Here is a 17,181-nt window from a genome sequence, read left to right as displayed (position 1 = left end):
TAAAACGTAATGTAGATTGCTTACTAAATGCATTCTTACATTTCTTAAAATAGGAAGAGTTAATACTGAAACCAAAACAATTATACTCTTGTCCTGATGATCGACTTTTCTCCCATTTGTGCCTCGCTGATGATGAGTTGCTTCATCAAGAACCCCTGACAGGATAATTGAAGATCCACCTGAAAACAACAAAATAAGATAAATGATACTACAAATTATTCTTTTGATTATACAAAAATCCACTCTTTTTTTTCCCAATGAAATAAACAATCCTAGTGTTTTCCTTGACCTAAAATCATATTAGTCATACAAACAACATTTTCTTCTGATCTGACGTATTGTTCAGCCAGTCAATCAAATTCCTTAATAATGATTGAGCGACCTTGCTTCTTCGACTCGAACTCAAGAATCACTCTAAAATATTCACTGATCTCTTAGCTCTACTGCTGAAAAACTTCTAAAGTGAATAACTCATAATATACAACAGAAGGTGCAAATTCATCAACTAATAATTCAGATACACCAAACTATGATTCTTTTATACAGAGGCTTCTATCTCTCGTCCGTCATCTGCAAAGTTAATAATATTCTTCACCAGCTTTGAAATAAATATTATTTCACAGCCTCAACTCATTCAGAATGTTTTTGTTTCTACAAAGGCTGTTAATCTCCAAATATTAGCGTCTTCTTGGTGGTGAAAACAGGGAAGAACTGTAAGAAGAGCCATATCTTGAGTAATCATCATCAAGCAGTGGGCTTCTTCTACCTCTATCTGAATGGGGCCTCCCCAAATTAGGGCTCCTTGATGTTGAAAAATTACCTCTTGGAGTTTGAGAGTCATAACTAAAATCATGACTACCATATCTTGGAGTGAATGTGGGAGGACTTTTTACCGAGTCAACACCGGGTGGTCTGTCGTCTCTGTAATCCCGGGACCATCGTTGTTGATGGTGATCATTTCCTCTTGCATCATATTCTGTGTAATGGTTCAAGCGCTGGTTCGACCGATTTCGAGGGAGACCTGGACTCGAAGGTTCGGGGGCCCAGAGTCTTTCATCTGCATTTTCTGGGATGGGAGCATTTATGCCAGGGAATCCGACACTCATTTTCTTTCTTGGTTTACGGTACTCTGCCTCAGTAATTTCCCCATCTTCTTGTTCATCGGTCTTCTCATCAGCATATATAGTAATCCCTGATGGCTGATCCTCATCTTCCGGATCTGAAAGATAAATACGTTTTTTTACTGCTATTAAATAGTGAACAGAACACTACAGAATAGATATCTTAGATAATAATAGATTTCTCTCTTCTTTTTTTGTTTTTTTATAATGGTTAAAGTAATAATTTTTCTAGCAGGCAATTCTTTTTACCATAAAAAATTTGAACTAGATTCAGGACATGTACGGAAGTGATTTTGAAACAATTAAAATGGCTATATTAGTGAAGAGAAAGCACACAAATAACAATAACGTAATGTAATTACCTAAATATCCCGGTGGGTATCCCAACTCTCGCATTCTGTTAAGCCAAGGGGGCGGATCAAGCTCCTGAATGGTGAAAAGAATATCAAAACTTTAGCCACATACGAATTCTCGTGAAGTTTGTAAGTAAATCAAAATTTGCTATTTGTAAAATAATGACTGAATTATGCATTTGATTTTCAAAACATAGGCCAATCTTCATTAATTCTAAACTTTTATTTGAATCTATTTAAATCCAAAATAATGACTGAATTATGCATTTGATTTTCAAAACATAGGCCAATCTTCATTAATTCTAAACTTTTATTTGAATCTATTTAAATCCAAAATGACTGTTTATTTGTGGCAGATGACAGTCAAGAGCCAAACAGACCAAGAGATAAATTAATTCCCCAAATTTGGAATTCATAATTTTCCATAATCAGTAGGAAACTCCTAATATCCAAAAGGACAAACCATCAGCAAGACAAAAGAGAATAGAAACTCAGAAAGGTGTAAATCTACATCATTTGACGACTTTCAAATTATATTAAATTGCCAGTTCAGAACTTCAAATGGCTATGCACGTTTTGCCCTTCTTCTATAGGAGTATTCTGTTACACTAACAACAAATTTCTACGAAAACCATGAGCTGAGAAAAACGCAAGCTGTTACTTTCATAGAGAAAAGTCCAACAACGGATTCCATTGAGTGAATAATTGCTTATCAATAATATTCGATTTATAATCTATCGATGTGATGTGATAGGGCCCATTTGTTTTTCTTTGTGATGATAAATGACCAAGCCCACAAAAAAGGGAGACTCCCTCTCCGAGAAGAGACTCCAACGGTACAAAATCATGTCTAGAAGATAATTACAAAAAGCCTTCGAATTGAAGCCCAGTGAGAGGCATGAAAACGAACAAGAGACTATATTTCTCTAGCATCCCTCTCAATCCCCCTAAACACCCTGCTATTCCTCTCACCCCACAGCACCCAAATAATAGCACAAACACTAGCACGCCAAAGAAAACGGCCCCTCTCTCCAAACAGCGGATTGAGGATCTCCTCGATCATATCTCTAACATCTTTGTGACGAGCACATATCATGTCAAACGCGTTTGGAAAAAGAATCCCAAACAAGGCTCGCAAAATGCAAGCTGTCCTCAATATGCTCTTGGGAGACAAAATATGCAAACAAATGCAACCAAATTGAAGTCCAAGTTACTAATTGTGATGCTGCGTTCAGTTTTAAATTTCTATTTGCTTTATTATTTGCAAGCCATGAATGAAATCATTCTCAAGAACAAGATAGCTATAATACCTTGAGACCTAACAGTTGCCGTGTTTCAGGATCAAGAGCTCCTGGCCTCAAATCATCATATTTCCCTCCACGAGAATTCTGATAATATCGAGTTGAATTGCGGGAGCCAGAACTATGCTGTTTTTTATACTTGTTGCGAGCATTATTAACAGCAGCATTATCTCGAGGCTTTCGACAATCCTTTAAGGAATGATTATAAGAACCACAATTGAAACAACGGCTAGCATCATCAATTATCTTCTGGCCTCTAGAAAATTTTAAAAGAAAATTATAAAAAAAACTTGTTCAAATTGTTGTAGTAACAAAGCAGGCACTAATGGAAAGGCACATAAACTAGCAAAACCAAGTATATGCCTGTATTCCTTCCCAAAAAAAAAAAAGTATATGCCTGTATTAATATTTACGTTCTTTGCCAAACTAAAAAGATAAGAGCTATTATGAAGATTCCTTTCATTTCCATTGCAATGAAAAACAAGGAAATCAAGGACTGGATTTCATTTTTAATATAAAGATGCCTCTTTCTCTTTGCTTGGCCCCTGCTGTTAACTTGAATCATCAATTGAAATTAAAAGTGTAAATTAGTCTCTGAGTCACTAAAAAAGATAACAAGTATTTTAATCAGCCATAAATTCGCTGCAAGACTAATGCAAGTGTTCCTTGTGTGGCATTTGGGAGGATTTTCTAATCCGTCAAACTTCATATGGTGGATCCCGATTACCTGATTACCAGGCAACAGCAGAAAATGAAGAGAAATACTAAATGACATCCACTAATTGCACTCTAAGCAACATATTTATGAATATTGCTCTTAAATAGAACCATCAGTACAAGGCATTTTATAATTAGGCATAAAGAAATCAATATTTGATGGATCTCTACCAATGGGTTGCCTAGATAGGAGACCTTCATCAGTATGTGGATCAAAGGATTTGAAGCTCCAAGTGTCTGGGAGATTTATTCAACCCTTTTCACACTGACACTTGGCTACTGCGCTACTCCAACCAGCATTCCAAGAAAGTTATATAAGAGAAAAGTCCCTAAAAATGAGTTTCTTCTTTTGATCCTTGGGTTTGGGGTTTGGGATCGTCAACACTAACGAGAGGATCAAAATGAAGTATCAAAAAGGTGCCACATTAGCGAAAGACAGCAAACCAAGAGGAACCAAGCCACTACCAATACAAAAAAAGCCATTGTACACTTGCCACTTGTATCTTTCACTTGCTTAATGAAAAGTATGGTTCTCCAAAATAAAAAATTAAACTATTTTTAGAAAGAAAAAAGTTACCTAAAGAGAAAAATGTGAGACAATCGGCCCTTATTAAACACTACAGGGAAGAGGCAAGAAGAGAGGATGGGAGGCGAACAGTGAGGAAAGACCTAAAGAGAGAATCCATTCCCTTCTTTGAATGGTTGGGAACCATCCTATTAATGGGAAAAATAAAAGACTTAGCGAACTATGGGGCAGTTTCTTAATTACTTTTCAGCTTACTGTTTTGTAATAATTCACTTTCAACTAATTGCTTAGTGCACTGCCAATAGCATCTCATACTTGTAGTGAAGAACTCGGGAACTTTGAAATTGGATAAAGATTTACTTTTGAGTTTTCTAGGAATTTTATGTAAGGTTGCACCAATTGAACAGTGTTTTTTCTTAGGCCGCCAATGGCTCAAAAATTGCTGCCACCAATAGAGGCTGAGATAACAATGTTAATACAGATTGCAAGAGCTTCCTGATGTTGAGTTTGATATTCAACCACACACAAGTTGCAAGAGACTACGTAATAACAAACATAACCTTTTTGTAACTTGTAAAAAAGAAAGAAGAACTTAATTGAACCACGATTACTCTCAAAGGCAACTCTGCCGAACTATCTGAACAAATTAAAACTACAAGATAAACAGACCCTTTGGTGGAATTCAACATATATTGGAAGAAAGAGACTTTTTTTTTTTTTAACGGAAACAAATTTCATTGATATAAAGAAAAGAGACTAATGCTCAAAACCCATTGTAATGGGAGTAGACCATATATCTTTTAAAGATTGTGAGGTCTCCATCTTTCCAATACAAGATCTTCAACATGTCCCCTCAAGATAGCCTTTTTGGGTACACCATTCTTGGGTGGGATACTACTTCGTTTAATTTGGACAAATACTTGTTTAGGCTTCATGGGTTGTTACCACATTAGATAACTCGTAACATGAGATTCCATCTTAAACCAATTAGCGATGGGAAGAGTAGCCCATAGCCCATGTATCTTTTAAAGATTGTGAAGTCTCGTGTATCTTTTAAAGATTGTGAAGTCTCTGCATCTTTCTAATATGAAATCCTCTACGTTTAGCAAAAGTTCTACCACTATTTATCCTGAATTTACATGCAATAGTTCAAAACTAGGAAGGGTGACCCACTAAAATATTTCATCAGACTGTGGCAAACAAAGAGTACTTACCCTTCCACATTACTCGAATCACTGGCTGAAGTCAATCCCAAAGTGAATCCCCGATCATATAGTGGCACAGAATTATCATCTATAGGAACAAAATTCTGCTGCTGTTCACTTCTTTGGTTGTCAATCCAGAAAGTCTGCAGTTAAACAATAATTAAGAAGGAAACACAGAAAGTAGCTAAGAAAACAAGGGAGGAAAAAAAACTAATAAAGGATTCACAAATTCTTTAATGCAAAATACAATAATAGAAAGAACCATAAAGGGAAAATAGGTTTAGTTTTTGCCTCCAGCATCAGACTGAATAAAGGATAATAAGGTAAACAAAAAGAAAGTCTATCAACATGTTTTCATATTGTGAATCGAAACGTCCTCATGTTGTTAATTGCATTAGCTTTATGTGTAGTCAAGTCATACACCAATTGGTCCACAAAGTTTTCAGTTTCTTTGCTTCCACATACTGCTCACATGTTAACTAAGAGCAAACCAACTGGCATAGTTTGCCAAATATACACCTGCTTTTAATTGCTACCAGTAATCCAAATTTTCTAACACGATGGTCTGTGGTCATGCAAACACAAACCAAGTTTTGAATATTGAGCTCCAAGAAGAACTGCTATATTTTTTCCCACATGGGGTGGATAAAAAAAATGAAAAAGAGAAGGCCAAATTGTAACTTTTCCTCTTAACTTAAGATTTACCACAAAAGATAATAAGTAGAAAAAAATGAAAAAGAGAAGGCCAAATTGTAACTTTTCCTCTTAACTTAAGATTTACCAAAAAAGATACAAGTAGAAGCTAAGTAAAAGAACAGGAAACAATGATCCAAGGCCAATGACAACTGCTGCTAACTAAACCCAAAAATAGAAAAGCCACTCAAATTGAGATAAACATAGGTCAACAATTTCAAATATATACATTTATGGACAAAAAGACAGGAAAGTCACCACTGCTGAAGTCTTCTTTGTGCCGACACAGAGAGCAGGGAAGAAGGTCTCTTCTCCAGATTCTAGGTTTTCAGAGTCTTTATCATCCTGAACAGAGAAACAGGCAAGTTCAATTAGCTACTTCACCTCCACCCCGCTCCCCTCCCCCAACACACAGAGAAGGACAGAAAAAGTACTCATCCAATGAACAAAAGGAGAACACATTTTTTACCCACTGCAAGGGCTTTATACGGAATTTTCAAGAAATGTTAAAAAGAAAAAAGGTACGAAATTTTCAAGAAACGTTAAAAAGAAAAAAAAAGTACCAAACTTTCAAGAAATGTTAAAAAGAAAAAGGGATTTGAGAAGGGAACACTACACACTAGAAAATAAGGTCCAGTAATACAAACGATTACCATTGTAAAATCTAATTCACCCCTGATGTTTAAGTTAATTGTCCAAACAGCATACATGGTCTTCACACATCACACTCAATCAGGAGTTCGTTGTCCACAATAAACACTCTAATAGTATCACTTCCGTTCAAATTAACGTGATAGTTTATTTTACAAGCATCCAGGCAGTTGAGAAACCAGTCCTTCCTAGACTTAGCTACACCTTGGAATCCTTAGAAAAAACATATTATGCCAATCAGTATTACATGATCTCCATAAGAGTTTTGCTTCCATCGCTTGATCACTTGGATGAGGTCAGCCAAGCAAAGATAAAGTAGTTTACTAGAATTATGAATGCCCAGAGCCAGTGTTATCTCACTACCACGCCATTGATCTTATATGAACAGATGACAACCCCATACACAGTAATTATTGTTGAAACGTTTGTCATTATTAAACTTTATTTGTGGCATTTAGTGTGACTTTTGGGTTTTGTAACTTTTAGTTTTTTTGTAATCAATAGTGATTTTTAAGTTATAGGAGTTACGTGAGTTATGAGCATTTGATGACATTTTTAAGTTATAGGGGTTATGTGAGTTATGAGACTTTTGTAACCATTGGCATTCCTATGGTTATGTTTGTAAGCCTATATAAAGGCATCCTTAGTTCAATGGAAAATATATCTCTCATTTTTCATATTTGTCCACGTTTTTTCTAACATAGTGGTATCAGAGCTAGTAGAGAATATTGAGAGAAAAATGGCCAACAGTGGGATAGGTTCACTTTAACTACCAATGCTTACCAAGCTCAACTATGACAATTGGAGCATCAAGATAAAAGCGTTGCTAGGAGCACAAACACAAGACGTGTGGGAGATCGTGGAGAACGGTTTCCAAGAGGTAGAAGCTGGAGCCAATCAAGCGCAAAGAGATGGGTTAAAGGAGACAAGAAAGAAGGACAAGAAGGCCTTTTATATCTTGTATCAATCGGTGGACAAAGATACGTTTGAGACCATCGCCAATGCGAAGACGTCAAAGGCGGCATGGGACAAGCTCCAATCGACTCATAGAGGAGCCGATTGTGTGAAAAAGGTACGGTTGCAGACCTTACGTGGTGAGTTTGAATCGTTACAAATAAAGGAGACAGAGGTGATAGCGGAATATCGTACAAAAGTAATGGTTGTCGTCAACCAATTGAGACGGAATGGTGAAGAAATCACCGATGTTCGTGTCATGGAGAAGGTTCTACGAAGCCTAAATACAAAGTTCGAGATTATCGCCACGACGATCGAGGAGACACAGGATCTCGAGAACATGACAATTGAACAATTTATAGGCTCGTTACAAGCCTATGAGGAGAAAAAGAAAAGGAGGATGAAGCAAACAGAGACCGTTGAACAACTTCTCCAACTCAAAATCAAGGAAAAGAATAGTCGTGGACGTGGAAGAGGTCGTGGTGATCGAGGCCATGGTGAAAGAGGTGAAGCCAACACCAATGTTTCTCAAAACTCGTCTGAATCCTCGAGGAAGAGGAGGCCGAGGTCGTGGAAGACGTGGTGGAAGGTCCGGGAGAGAGAAATCTCAGGTAAAATGTTATAATTGTAACAAATATGGACATTATGCGAATGAGTGTTACTCATCTCAAACAGAGTCGATCGATCGAAAGTATCAGGACCGATCAACCGCTAGCACATCAAAAGCCCATCAAGGGCAATCCAATTATGCAGAGGAGAATGGAACCTTATTTATGGTTTCAAAGGGAGAAAAAGAGAGTCAAGATAGTATGTGGTATCTTGACACAGGAGCCTCGAATCACATGTGTGGAAAACGCGAGATGTTTATAGAGTTGAACGAGATGGAGAAAGGTAATATTGCCTTTGGAGACAATTCTTTGGCCGCCATCAAAGGAATAGGTAAAATTCTCATTCGGTTAAAAAATGGAGAAAATCAATATATCACAAATGTTTATTACATTCCCAATGTAAAAAACAATATATTGAGTGTAGGACAATTGTTAGAGAAAGGTTTTGAAGTTCAAATGAAAAACAATTGTTTGTATTTGAGAGATAATCATGAGAGACTTATTGCGAAAGTCTCCATGACCAAAAACTGAATGTTTCCTTTGAATATATGTAATGATGTTCCAAAATGCTTGAAAACGTGTTATGAAGATCTCTCTTGGCTATGGCATCTACGGTTCGGGTACCTCAATTTTGGAAGTCTAGAAGATTTGTCGAAGAAGAAGATGGTGTGAGGTTTACCACACATTCACAAGCCAAACCAAGTGTGTGAAGGGTGTTTGCTTGGCAAACATCATCGAAGTAGTTTTCCGAAGGAGTCTATGACAAGAGCAAAGAAGCCTTTAGAACTCATCCATGCCGATGTGTGTGGAAAGATCAAACCAGAGTCTCATGGTAAAAGTAAATATTTCTTTCTCTTTATTGATGATTTTTCTAGAAAAAAATGGGTGTACTTTTTGAAGGAAAAATCAGAAGTATTTGAAATCTTCAAGAGATTTAAGGCACGTGTGGAGAATGAAAGCAAGCTTACAATCAAGGCCATGAGAACCGATCGAGGTGGTGAATTCACATCAAATGAGTTCAAACAATTTGGACACCGCAACAAAATGGCGTGGTGGAGAGGAAGAATCGGACAATCTTGAACATGGCAAGAAGCATGATAAAGACAAAGAAGATGCCGAGGGAATTTTGGGCGGAGGCCGTAGCTTGTGCGGTTTATTTGACAAATCGAGCACCAACCAAAAGTGTGCTTGACAAGATGCCTCAAGAAGCATGGAACGGAAGAAAGCCCGGGATTGGTCACTTCAAGGTGTTTGGGAGTGTTGCATATGCTCATGTGTTGGAAGAAAAAAAGGACCAAGCTCGATGATCGAAGCGAGAAACTCATTTTCATCGGTTATGATGCAAGTTCAAAGGGTTATCGTCTTTACAATCCTTTGAATGGGAAGGTAATTATTAGTCGTGATGTTGTTTTTGATGAGGAAGCCTCTTGGGATTGGAATATACAAAAGGAGGAGTATGATTTCCTTCCATATTTTGAAGAAGACGATGAAAATGAGCCGACCAAGGATGAAATGGGTGAAGGTTTGTCCATTTCAGTGCCACCTCATTCGACCGATTGATCATCATCGGAAGGTTCATCCAGCGATTCGGAGAACGAAATTGGCCCAAGAGGAACTTGAAGTCTACGGGAACTTAATGAGGTAAATGAAAATTAAAATGACATAATTCTCTATTGTCTTTTTGGTGATAGTGAGCCTATTAGTTTCCAAGAAGCCATTGCAAGCAAGAAATGGAAGGATGCAATGGATGAAGAAATTCGAGCGATAAAGAAAAATGACACATGGGACTTGACCAAGCTTCCAAAAGGGCACAAACCGATCAGAGTGAAGTGGGTATACAAGACAAAGAGAAAAGTCAATGGCGATGTTGAGAGGCACAAGGCGAGACTAGGGGTGAAAGGGTATAGCCAACGACATGACATCGACTATGATGAGGTATTTGCCCCTGTTGTTTGAAACTATTCGTTTGATTATTGCTTTGGCAGCCCATAATCATTGGAAGATACATCAAATGGATGTCAAATCGGCATTCTTGAACGGAATTCTTGAGGAAGAGGTCTATGTGGAACAACCATTGGGTTATGAAGTCAAGGGTGAAGAAGATAAAGTGCTTCGATTGAAGAAGGTACTTTATGGTTTAAAGCAAGCACCAAGAGCATGGAATTCGAAAATTGACAAGTACTTTCAAGAGAAGAAGTATATGAAGTGTCTTTATGAGCATGCCCTCTACATCAAAATGCAAGGTGAAAGCATACTAATCATTTGTTTATATGTTGATGATTTAGTATTTACTGGAAACAATCCTAGCATGTTTGATGAGTTCAAAAGAGAGATGACAAAGAAGTTTGAAATGACGAACATTGGTCTCACGAGTTACTATATTGGGATCGAGGTCAAACAAGGTGAAGATGGGATTTTTATATCCCAAGAGGGCTAGGCTAAAGAAGTGCTCAAGAAGTTCAATATGAATGATGCTAATCCAGTTGGAACACCGATGGAATGTGGAGTCAAAATCACCTAGAAAGATGGAGGAGAGAAGGTAAATTCTACATATTTCAAAAGCTTGGTTGAAAGTTTGAGATACTTGACATGTACAAGACCAGATATTCTTTATTTGGTTGGAATTATTAGTCGATTTATGGAGGAACCGACAACAACACATTGCAAAATGGCAAAAAGGATACTTCGCTACATCAAAGGGACGATTGGGTATGGTCTTTCCTATGTCTCTTCTAGCAATTTTGATATTGTTGGTTATTGTGATAGTGATTGGAGTAGTGATTTGGATGATCGAAAGAGCACTACGGGGTTTGTGTTTTTTATTGGTGAAACGGCGTCCACATGGATGTCAAAAAAGCAACCCATAGTCACATTATCAACATGCGAGGCAGAGTACGTCGCAGCAACTTCATGTGTATGTCATGCAATTTGGCTAAGAAACTTAGTGAAGGAGCTGAAGTTTCAAATGGAAGGTCCAATGGAGATTTTTATTGACAACAAATCGGTCATTGCCTTAGCCAAAAATCCGGTATTTCATGGGAGGAGCAAGCACATTAATACCCGATTTCACTATATTCGGGATTGCATTACGAAGAAAGAAGTGGAACTCAAATATATCAAGTCACAAGACCAAGCGGTGGACATTTTCACAAAGCCCCTCAAGTTGAGACTTTTATCAAAATGAGGAGTTTACTTGGTGTAACAAATCAAGTTTAAGAGGGGGTGTTGAAACGTTTGTCATTATTAAACTTTATTTGTGGCATTTAGTGTGACTTTTGGGTTTTGTAACTTTTAGTTTTTTGTAACCAATAGTGATTTTTAAGTTATAGGAGTCATGTGAGTTATGAGACTTTTGTAACCATTGGCATTCTTATGGTTATGTTTGTAAGCCTATATAAAGGCATCCTTAGTTGAATGGAAAATATATCTCTCATTTTTCATATTTGTCCTCCACGTTTTTTTCTAACAATTATAAGGCACACCACAGAGGAATTTCATTATTCTATAAGAATAGTTAGAGGATAACCACCTCATCAACCTACAGGCTACAACTTAGCCCTTTGAACACTGGCCAATCATTGGTGGCTTGCTTGCTTCTTCATTCGAAGTTAAAGATAATAAAATAACCTCATTTTGTGAAACTTGAGGCAAGAACAAAACATTGTCCAAAAAATAACTAAAGATAGCGAACCTTAAATTTAGAAAATATCATTTGTGAAGAAAAACATTAACAGCAGAACACTCGCGTACAGATGGGTACACCTCAATTTAACAATTCAACAAAATCAGATAAAAAAAAAAGTCAATTCTAAATTCCACAAGAGTGTACAAAGCAACGTCTTGAACAATAAAACAGAGAATATAGCTGCAAAACCAAGCAGCACTAATGAATGAGGCTTACATGTGATAGAGAACCACGTTGAGCATGCCATTCAGACCACTGCTTTAATAATTCATCAAGCTTTTGTTTACTATCTCTGAAAATAAGAAACTGAATCTAGTTAGGAACTTACAAAATCTGATATTGAACATAGTTCTTTATAAGTTGTTCAACCAACATTAAATTTGAATTTTTTTAATAATAAAAAAAGTTCAAACGTATAAGTTGTTCAACCAACATTTTGAATTTTTTTAAATAAGAGAATCAGCTTCCAATAGGATAATTAAATTTAAAAATTAAAAGAAAAAACGTGGTATAACAATTGCATATTTTGAAGGAAAGGAAGAAACCATCGTACGGGGATGCCAAATAAGAGAAAACGCAGTATTACAGTTAACAATTTTAAATTTATATGGGCTTCAATGACAAATCAATTTCAGAAAATTGTTTCGTATCACTAATGATTGTCATATGGTTGTATCAAATTCAAATGATGATAGTTTTCTATCCAGTACCACTGGTGGCACTCTAATCCCTTAAAAACCCTAATGTAATCAATATCACTAAGTTCTACACATTTTGGCAACGATACATGTTTCTCAATTATAACAAGCAATTATTTTTTTATTAAATTGAAGAAATAGGCTAGTTTTTGCAGAAACAGTTGCACAATGCCAACCTTGTTAAAGAAGTATACACGATGTGCACTGAAGGTTGTTGCTCATCCATGGCCATCCTTGGTCTTTTAACACCTGATATTGCTGGATACATAGAAAAATAATTTGTAGTATCACAATTAGAACCTTGTAAATTGTAGAAAAAGAAAACTTAACACAATTAAAATGGGATATGCCTTTAAAAAAAGGTTTAAGAGCCCATTTATTAGTTTTTGAAAGTAAATCATAAAAGGAGAAAGAATCAGGGGGGGAAGTCCAACTACCATCACTCTTGTGAATCTTACTGGGGCCTCCATGTTGATGGGATGAGGCCAAACCATTCTCAATGGGAACTCCAGAGTTTAATCTGTTGAACTCAATTGAAACTCCATTCGTTACAGTCAATTGACAACCAGTTTTCAAGAAGGATGAATTATCAACCAAATCCTTCTGAAAATTTCTGCTTTCAACATGACAAACATCTTCATATCTCGTATGAAGCTCATTCTGCTGCAAGGGCTCACTGCTTGGTAGTATATTCTCATCTGCAGAGTTGACTGGCAGGTACTCAGCTTCACTCAGTATTTTATTATTCTCACTTCTACTTCTAGTCTTATTAAAATCTGGGAGGTTATTCAAATCTTCAATTTCCATATCTGAATCAGAACGTTGTGTTTCATCAATAAGGTCAGATTGAGGTATGGAATGCATATCTTCCGACGGTACATCATCTGCAAGCTCAACCTTCTCCGTGCTTGCATCATCGTCCTTGCACTTCAAAACACTTGATTGAGAATCTCTTGTTTCATGAAAACTAAGAGACTCATTACTTTCAGTTTCATTTCCAGAATCACCAGAAGCTGGCAATGCAATGAAATCCTCGGTCCCCATCAAGTGGAGATAAAATGGACAATTCTGTAGCAAAAAGTCCACTCAGCAACTGTAAATTTGATCTGCAGGAATAAACAGCATACCAGGTAGAAATCACCTATCAATGAAAAGTGGCAATGGCACATGTTAATGCCATAACAACACTAAGAACACTTCAAGTAAAAGTAGACCGGGAACTTAACTAATTACATACAAATTAATTATACAGGTCAATAAAACTATAAAGAATCCAAAAAGTAATTCATAATGTATCTATGACTTATGACACTTTCAGAATCCAAAACTTTCAAATTAACCTCACGCCTTAAATATAGAAACAACTGAGCACATCAAATACCTAGTTTCAAACTCCCCAAGAACCCCAACTTAGGATATTAACCATCAACAGGTGTCTTCATTACATAACATTGTAGGGTTAGAAACTGGCGTCTAAAAATTCTGAATATGATATGAATAAAACTACATATCTAAGTCATGCTAAAACCAAAAACAGTATCATCAGGTCGAAGTTGATTCTTCTTTTGGTCCAACAAATGGGGGGTGGCGATTTGAACTTCTTCTTTAATTCCCTGCAGTAGCACTTTTTCCCAAATTTCTCGATCACAAATTATTACTCAAGCTCCAAAGTATGGTATCAACAACATCAAAGCCTTAAAACAAATGGTACACTTGGATGTAGATGATGATAATGGAAGCCGAAAACTTGGCAGCAAACATTCGAACTTCCAGAAATAACAATGCACAAACGTCTGTTTACAACATAGTATTTAAATGGGTGTGAAAAAACTCAAGCATCCCATTTGAGGCAAACCCAGTTACTAAAGTTACCAAGAAATCGTTTTAAAGCACCAACCAACTCTTCAAATTCTAAGATTTCGAAAGATTAAAAAAAAGAAAACAAAGATTAATCAAACTTTGCATTGAGAAAAGCAAATTCAGACTCAATTGTCAAATGGGGCATTGAAAATACGCTTGAAAATTTCCTAATTCGAATACATTCTAGTTTAGTTAAGCGTAGACTGTAATCAACCAAATAAGGAATGAGAAGAAGCTTATAGTATGAGGGAAAAAAGAGAAATTTAGGGTTGTGAAGAAGGTACCGTCAGTAAAATTGGGAGCCTGAATTGGAAAAAAGGGGAAGCGGAAGAAGGGAAAGTCCGAGTGAAGGAGAGATCTGTCGGAGCCGGAATTGGGAAAAGATCAGACAGAGCAATGACGAGGAGCGAGTGAGGTCAAATGATGATCTGGGCGGCGTAGTAGATGGATGAGTGCTTGCCGTACGATTCAGATTCTTCATTCTTCTTCTTCTTTTCTTTCTTTCTTTATTTTATTTCCTTTTTTAAAAAAAAACATAATCTTTTTAGGATTGAAACATAATTTTGGTTAATGTTCTTTGAGATTTGTTTAAGGTCACCTCTATTTGGAATGAAAAATTATATAATTTGGATTGATTCTAATTAGACCACCAATCGAAATGGGTCTTAATTATAAACAGTGTGATTGTGATTATTGGGGTTTAACTCAATGTAATTTTTCAAAAGCAATATGATTGTGAATGAGTCTGTTTATTTCAAATGTGGAACAAAAGATGACAAAACTACCCTCATCATTCCATTCCTGATTGACAACATTGAATAGGGTCATTCACTCCATTTCAAACAGTTTGTCAATCGTTTTAACCCACTATTTTTTACTTCCTCACGATTCATCTTCCGATTTCCATTTTCCAGATTTCATCGATCATTTGTTAGCTCGTCCTCATGCAAGTGTAACATATTCTGCCTCTTACTTCGATTCTTTACTTAGTATCAATCGACAATCGTCTTCGATTAATTGCTCGTAATACATACAACTAGGGCTGTGAGGAATATATACATCTAAATTCTCAATGTTGTTTGAAACTGGAAATTGCATGTTTGGTGCCATTACTTTTCAAGTGGCGCGAAGTTGCCATTAATTTGACCACACTGTTTTATTTAGTAGTACATTCGTTCATTGGTAGTCATATTTGTTGGGAATGTCCTAAACTCGCAGTTCGTAAATATTGTTAACATATTCTATTTATTAATAAAAGTATTATTGAGTATTTTATTCAATAAGTTGTTGTTGTTGACATTGCATTCTTTTATAAAAATTCAATAAACAAATTCATGGCTATAATATGAATACTTTAATTTTATGTGACAACATAAAAGAGGATCAAGTTTTAGTATATAACCAAAATGGTCTATAAATATATGGATGAGATTGGGTAGGTGACACTATTGGATGCGACCCATTTTGTATACTAATACAAATGATGTGATAAAAAAATCATTCATGTGGAGACATCATCTTGTGCAATGAGTTTGCACAAGACCAAACCTCGAAATAGTCACCTTTCTTTATAAACTGACTATTTCAAATTCAATGACCTAGGGTAACTCGATTTTATCCTGAGCTAACTGTGAACTCATGTTTATTTGGGATTATCCTTTGATCTACATAGGTGAGAGTAGTCCAACAATCCTGCTCAACAGGTCTTCCATTTTGGGGATAAGACCGGATAGATAGCTGGGAATATAGCTTTGCAAGATGGACTTCACTCTTACTCGACTTAGGGTTAGCAGATAGGTTGTTCTCTTAAGCATTGATGCCTAGTCTTGAACAATGGGGCCTCACCCTCTCGTGATTGAGAGGGTCATGATTTATAAGTTTGACTATAAATCAATTGTTCAATGGAGGATCAGTGGGAGCTTAAGGAGCAAGATGTATTTATAAGGATAAAACGGTAATTTTGACCTAACTGTAAATACGAACGACCTGTGAATGATCGAATTATCGATTATAGTTAAAATAGACAAAAATATATCTACAGTGAGGAGAGTGCAACTATCGAGCTATAGTGGTATGTCTTGGTAGTTAACGAATAGTGATTAATTCGGTTTAAAGAGTTTAACCAATTAAATGCAAATCGTTGGAGCTGAATTGTAGGTCCATAAGGTCTCCCTATTAACTTGTAAATTGGATTAGTGAATTGAGTGAATTTGATGAGATTTGAAATTAGAATTTAGAATTTGAAATGTTCAAATTCAATTAGGGTTTCTGTTAATTGTATTTGATAAAATTGAAATGTTTGATTTTATCGAAATTAAATGAAATTGGAGAGTTCAAAATATTTAAATATTGATTTAAATATTAGATGAGGTGTAATATAATATTTAATATTTGATATTAAATTTAATTAATTAAAATTAGTTTAATTAATTATCCAATTTTATTCAATTTTTGAAATGGTTCAAAATTATAAATTTGATTAATTAAAATTTGAATTGATTGAAATTCAAAATTTAAAATTAAAACTGAATTTTATTTTTTTGAAAATCAAATTTTAATTAAATTAAATTAATCAAATTTTGAAGAATTAAAATTGAATTTAAAATTAAAAGTGGGAAAATCCAATATTGGATCTTCCCACTCAATTTTACACTTCATGCCACTTCAATTTCAGGCATGTTAAGTTTTATTGCATGTTTTTCATGTATAAATTGGAGTTTTGAACTTCAATTTAGACTTGATGTAATCTGATTAAACCCAGAAAATTCTGCAGAAATGATCCATATACAAACTCTCTTCTTTTTCATAA

The 17,181-nt window shown here is 35.8% G+C and overlaps 1 protein-coding gene across 3 annotated transcripts; it reads right to left on the bottom strand.

The window, feature by feature from the left end:
* Positions 1-206: 206 nt before the first annotated feature.
* LOC120079961 (Proline-rich spliceosome-associated (PSP) family protein / zinc knuckle (CCHC-type) family protein) lies at positions 207-14,936 on the bottom strand. Of its 3 annotated transcripts, none has more exons than XM_039034442.2 (9): positions 14,657-14,936; positions 12,950-13,653; positions 12,689-12,770; positions 12,031-12,106; positions 6,175-6,261; positions 5,233-5,366; positions 2,785-3,031; positions 1,484-1,547; positions 207-1,219 (listed from the first exon to the last, which is right to left on the bottom strand). In XM_039034442.2, the coding sequence occupies exons 2-9, from the start codon at positions 13,554-13,556 to the stop codon at positions 678-680; spliced, it is 1,839 nt and encodes a 612-aa protein (XP_038890370.1). In that variant the 5' UTR covers positions 13,557-13,653; positions 14,657-14,936; the 3' UTR covers positions 207-677. The 3 variants fall into 3 exon arrangements, with proteins under 3 accessions (XP_038890370.1, XP_038890371.1, XP_038890372.1); XM_039034443.2 differs by having other exon boundaries at positions 12,950-13,618; positions 14,657-14,870; XM_039034444.2 differs by having other exon boundaries at positions 12,950-13,580; positions 14,657-14,869.
* Positions 14,937-17,181: the final 2,245 nt, after the last annotated feature.

Source organism: Benincasa hispida, chromosome 6 (assembly GCF_027475165.1).
Source record: "Benincasa hispida cultivar pf3 chromosome 6, pf3_genome.v1.1, whole genome shotgun sequence".
Lineage (NCBI taxonomy): Eukaryota > Viridiplantae > Streptophyta > Magnoliopsida > Cucurbitales > Cucurbitaceae > Benincasa > Benincasa hispida.
This window is presented reverse-complemented; position numbering and strand designations above follow the sequence as displayed.

Coding starts and splice junctions, on each gene's coding strand:
- LOC120079961 (XM_039034442.2), bottom strand. CDS start 13,556: ATGGGGACCGAGGATTTCATTGCATTGCCAGCTTCTGGTGATTCTGGA. Junction 12,771..12,949: donor TAAGATTCACAAGAGTGATG/GTAGTTGGACTT, acceptor CTATGTATCCAG/CAATATCAGGTGTTAAAAGA. Junction 1,220..1,483: donor ATACCCACCGGGATATTTAG/GTAATTACATTA, acceptor TTTATCTTTCAG/ATCCGGAAGATGAGGATCAG.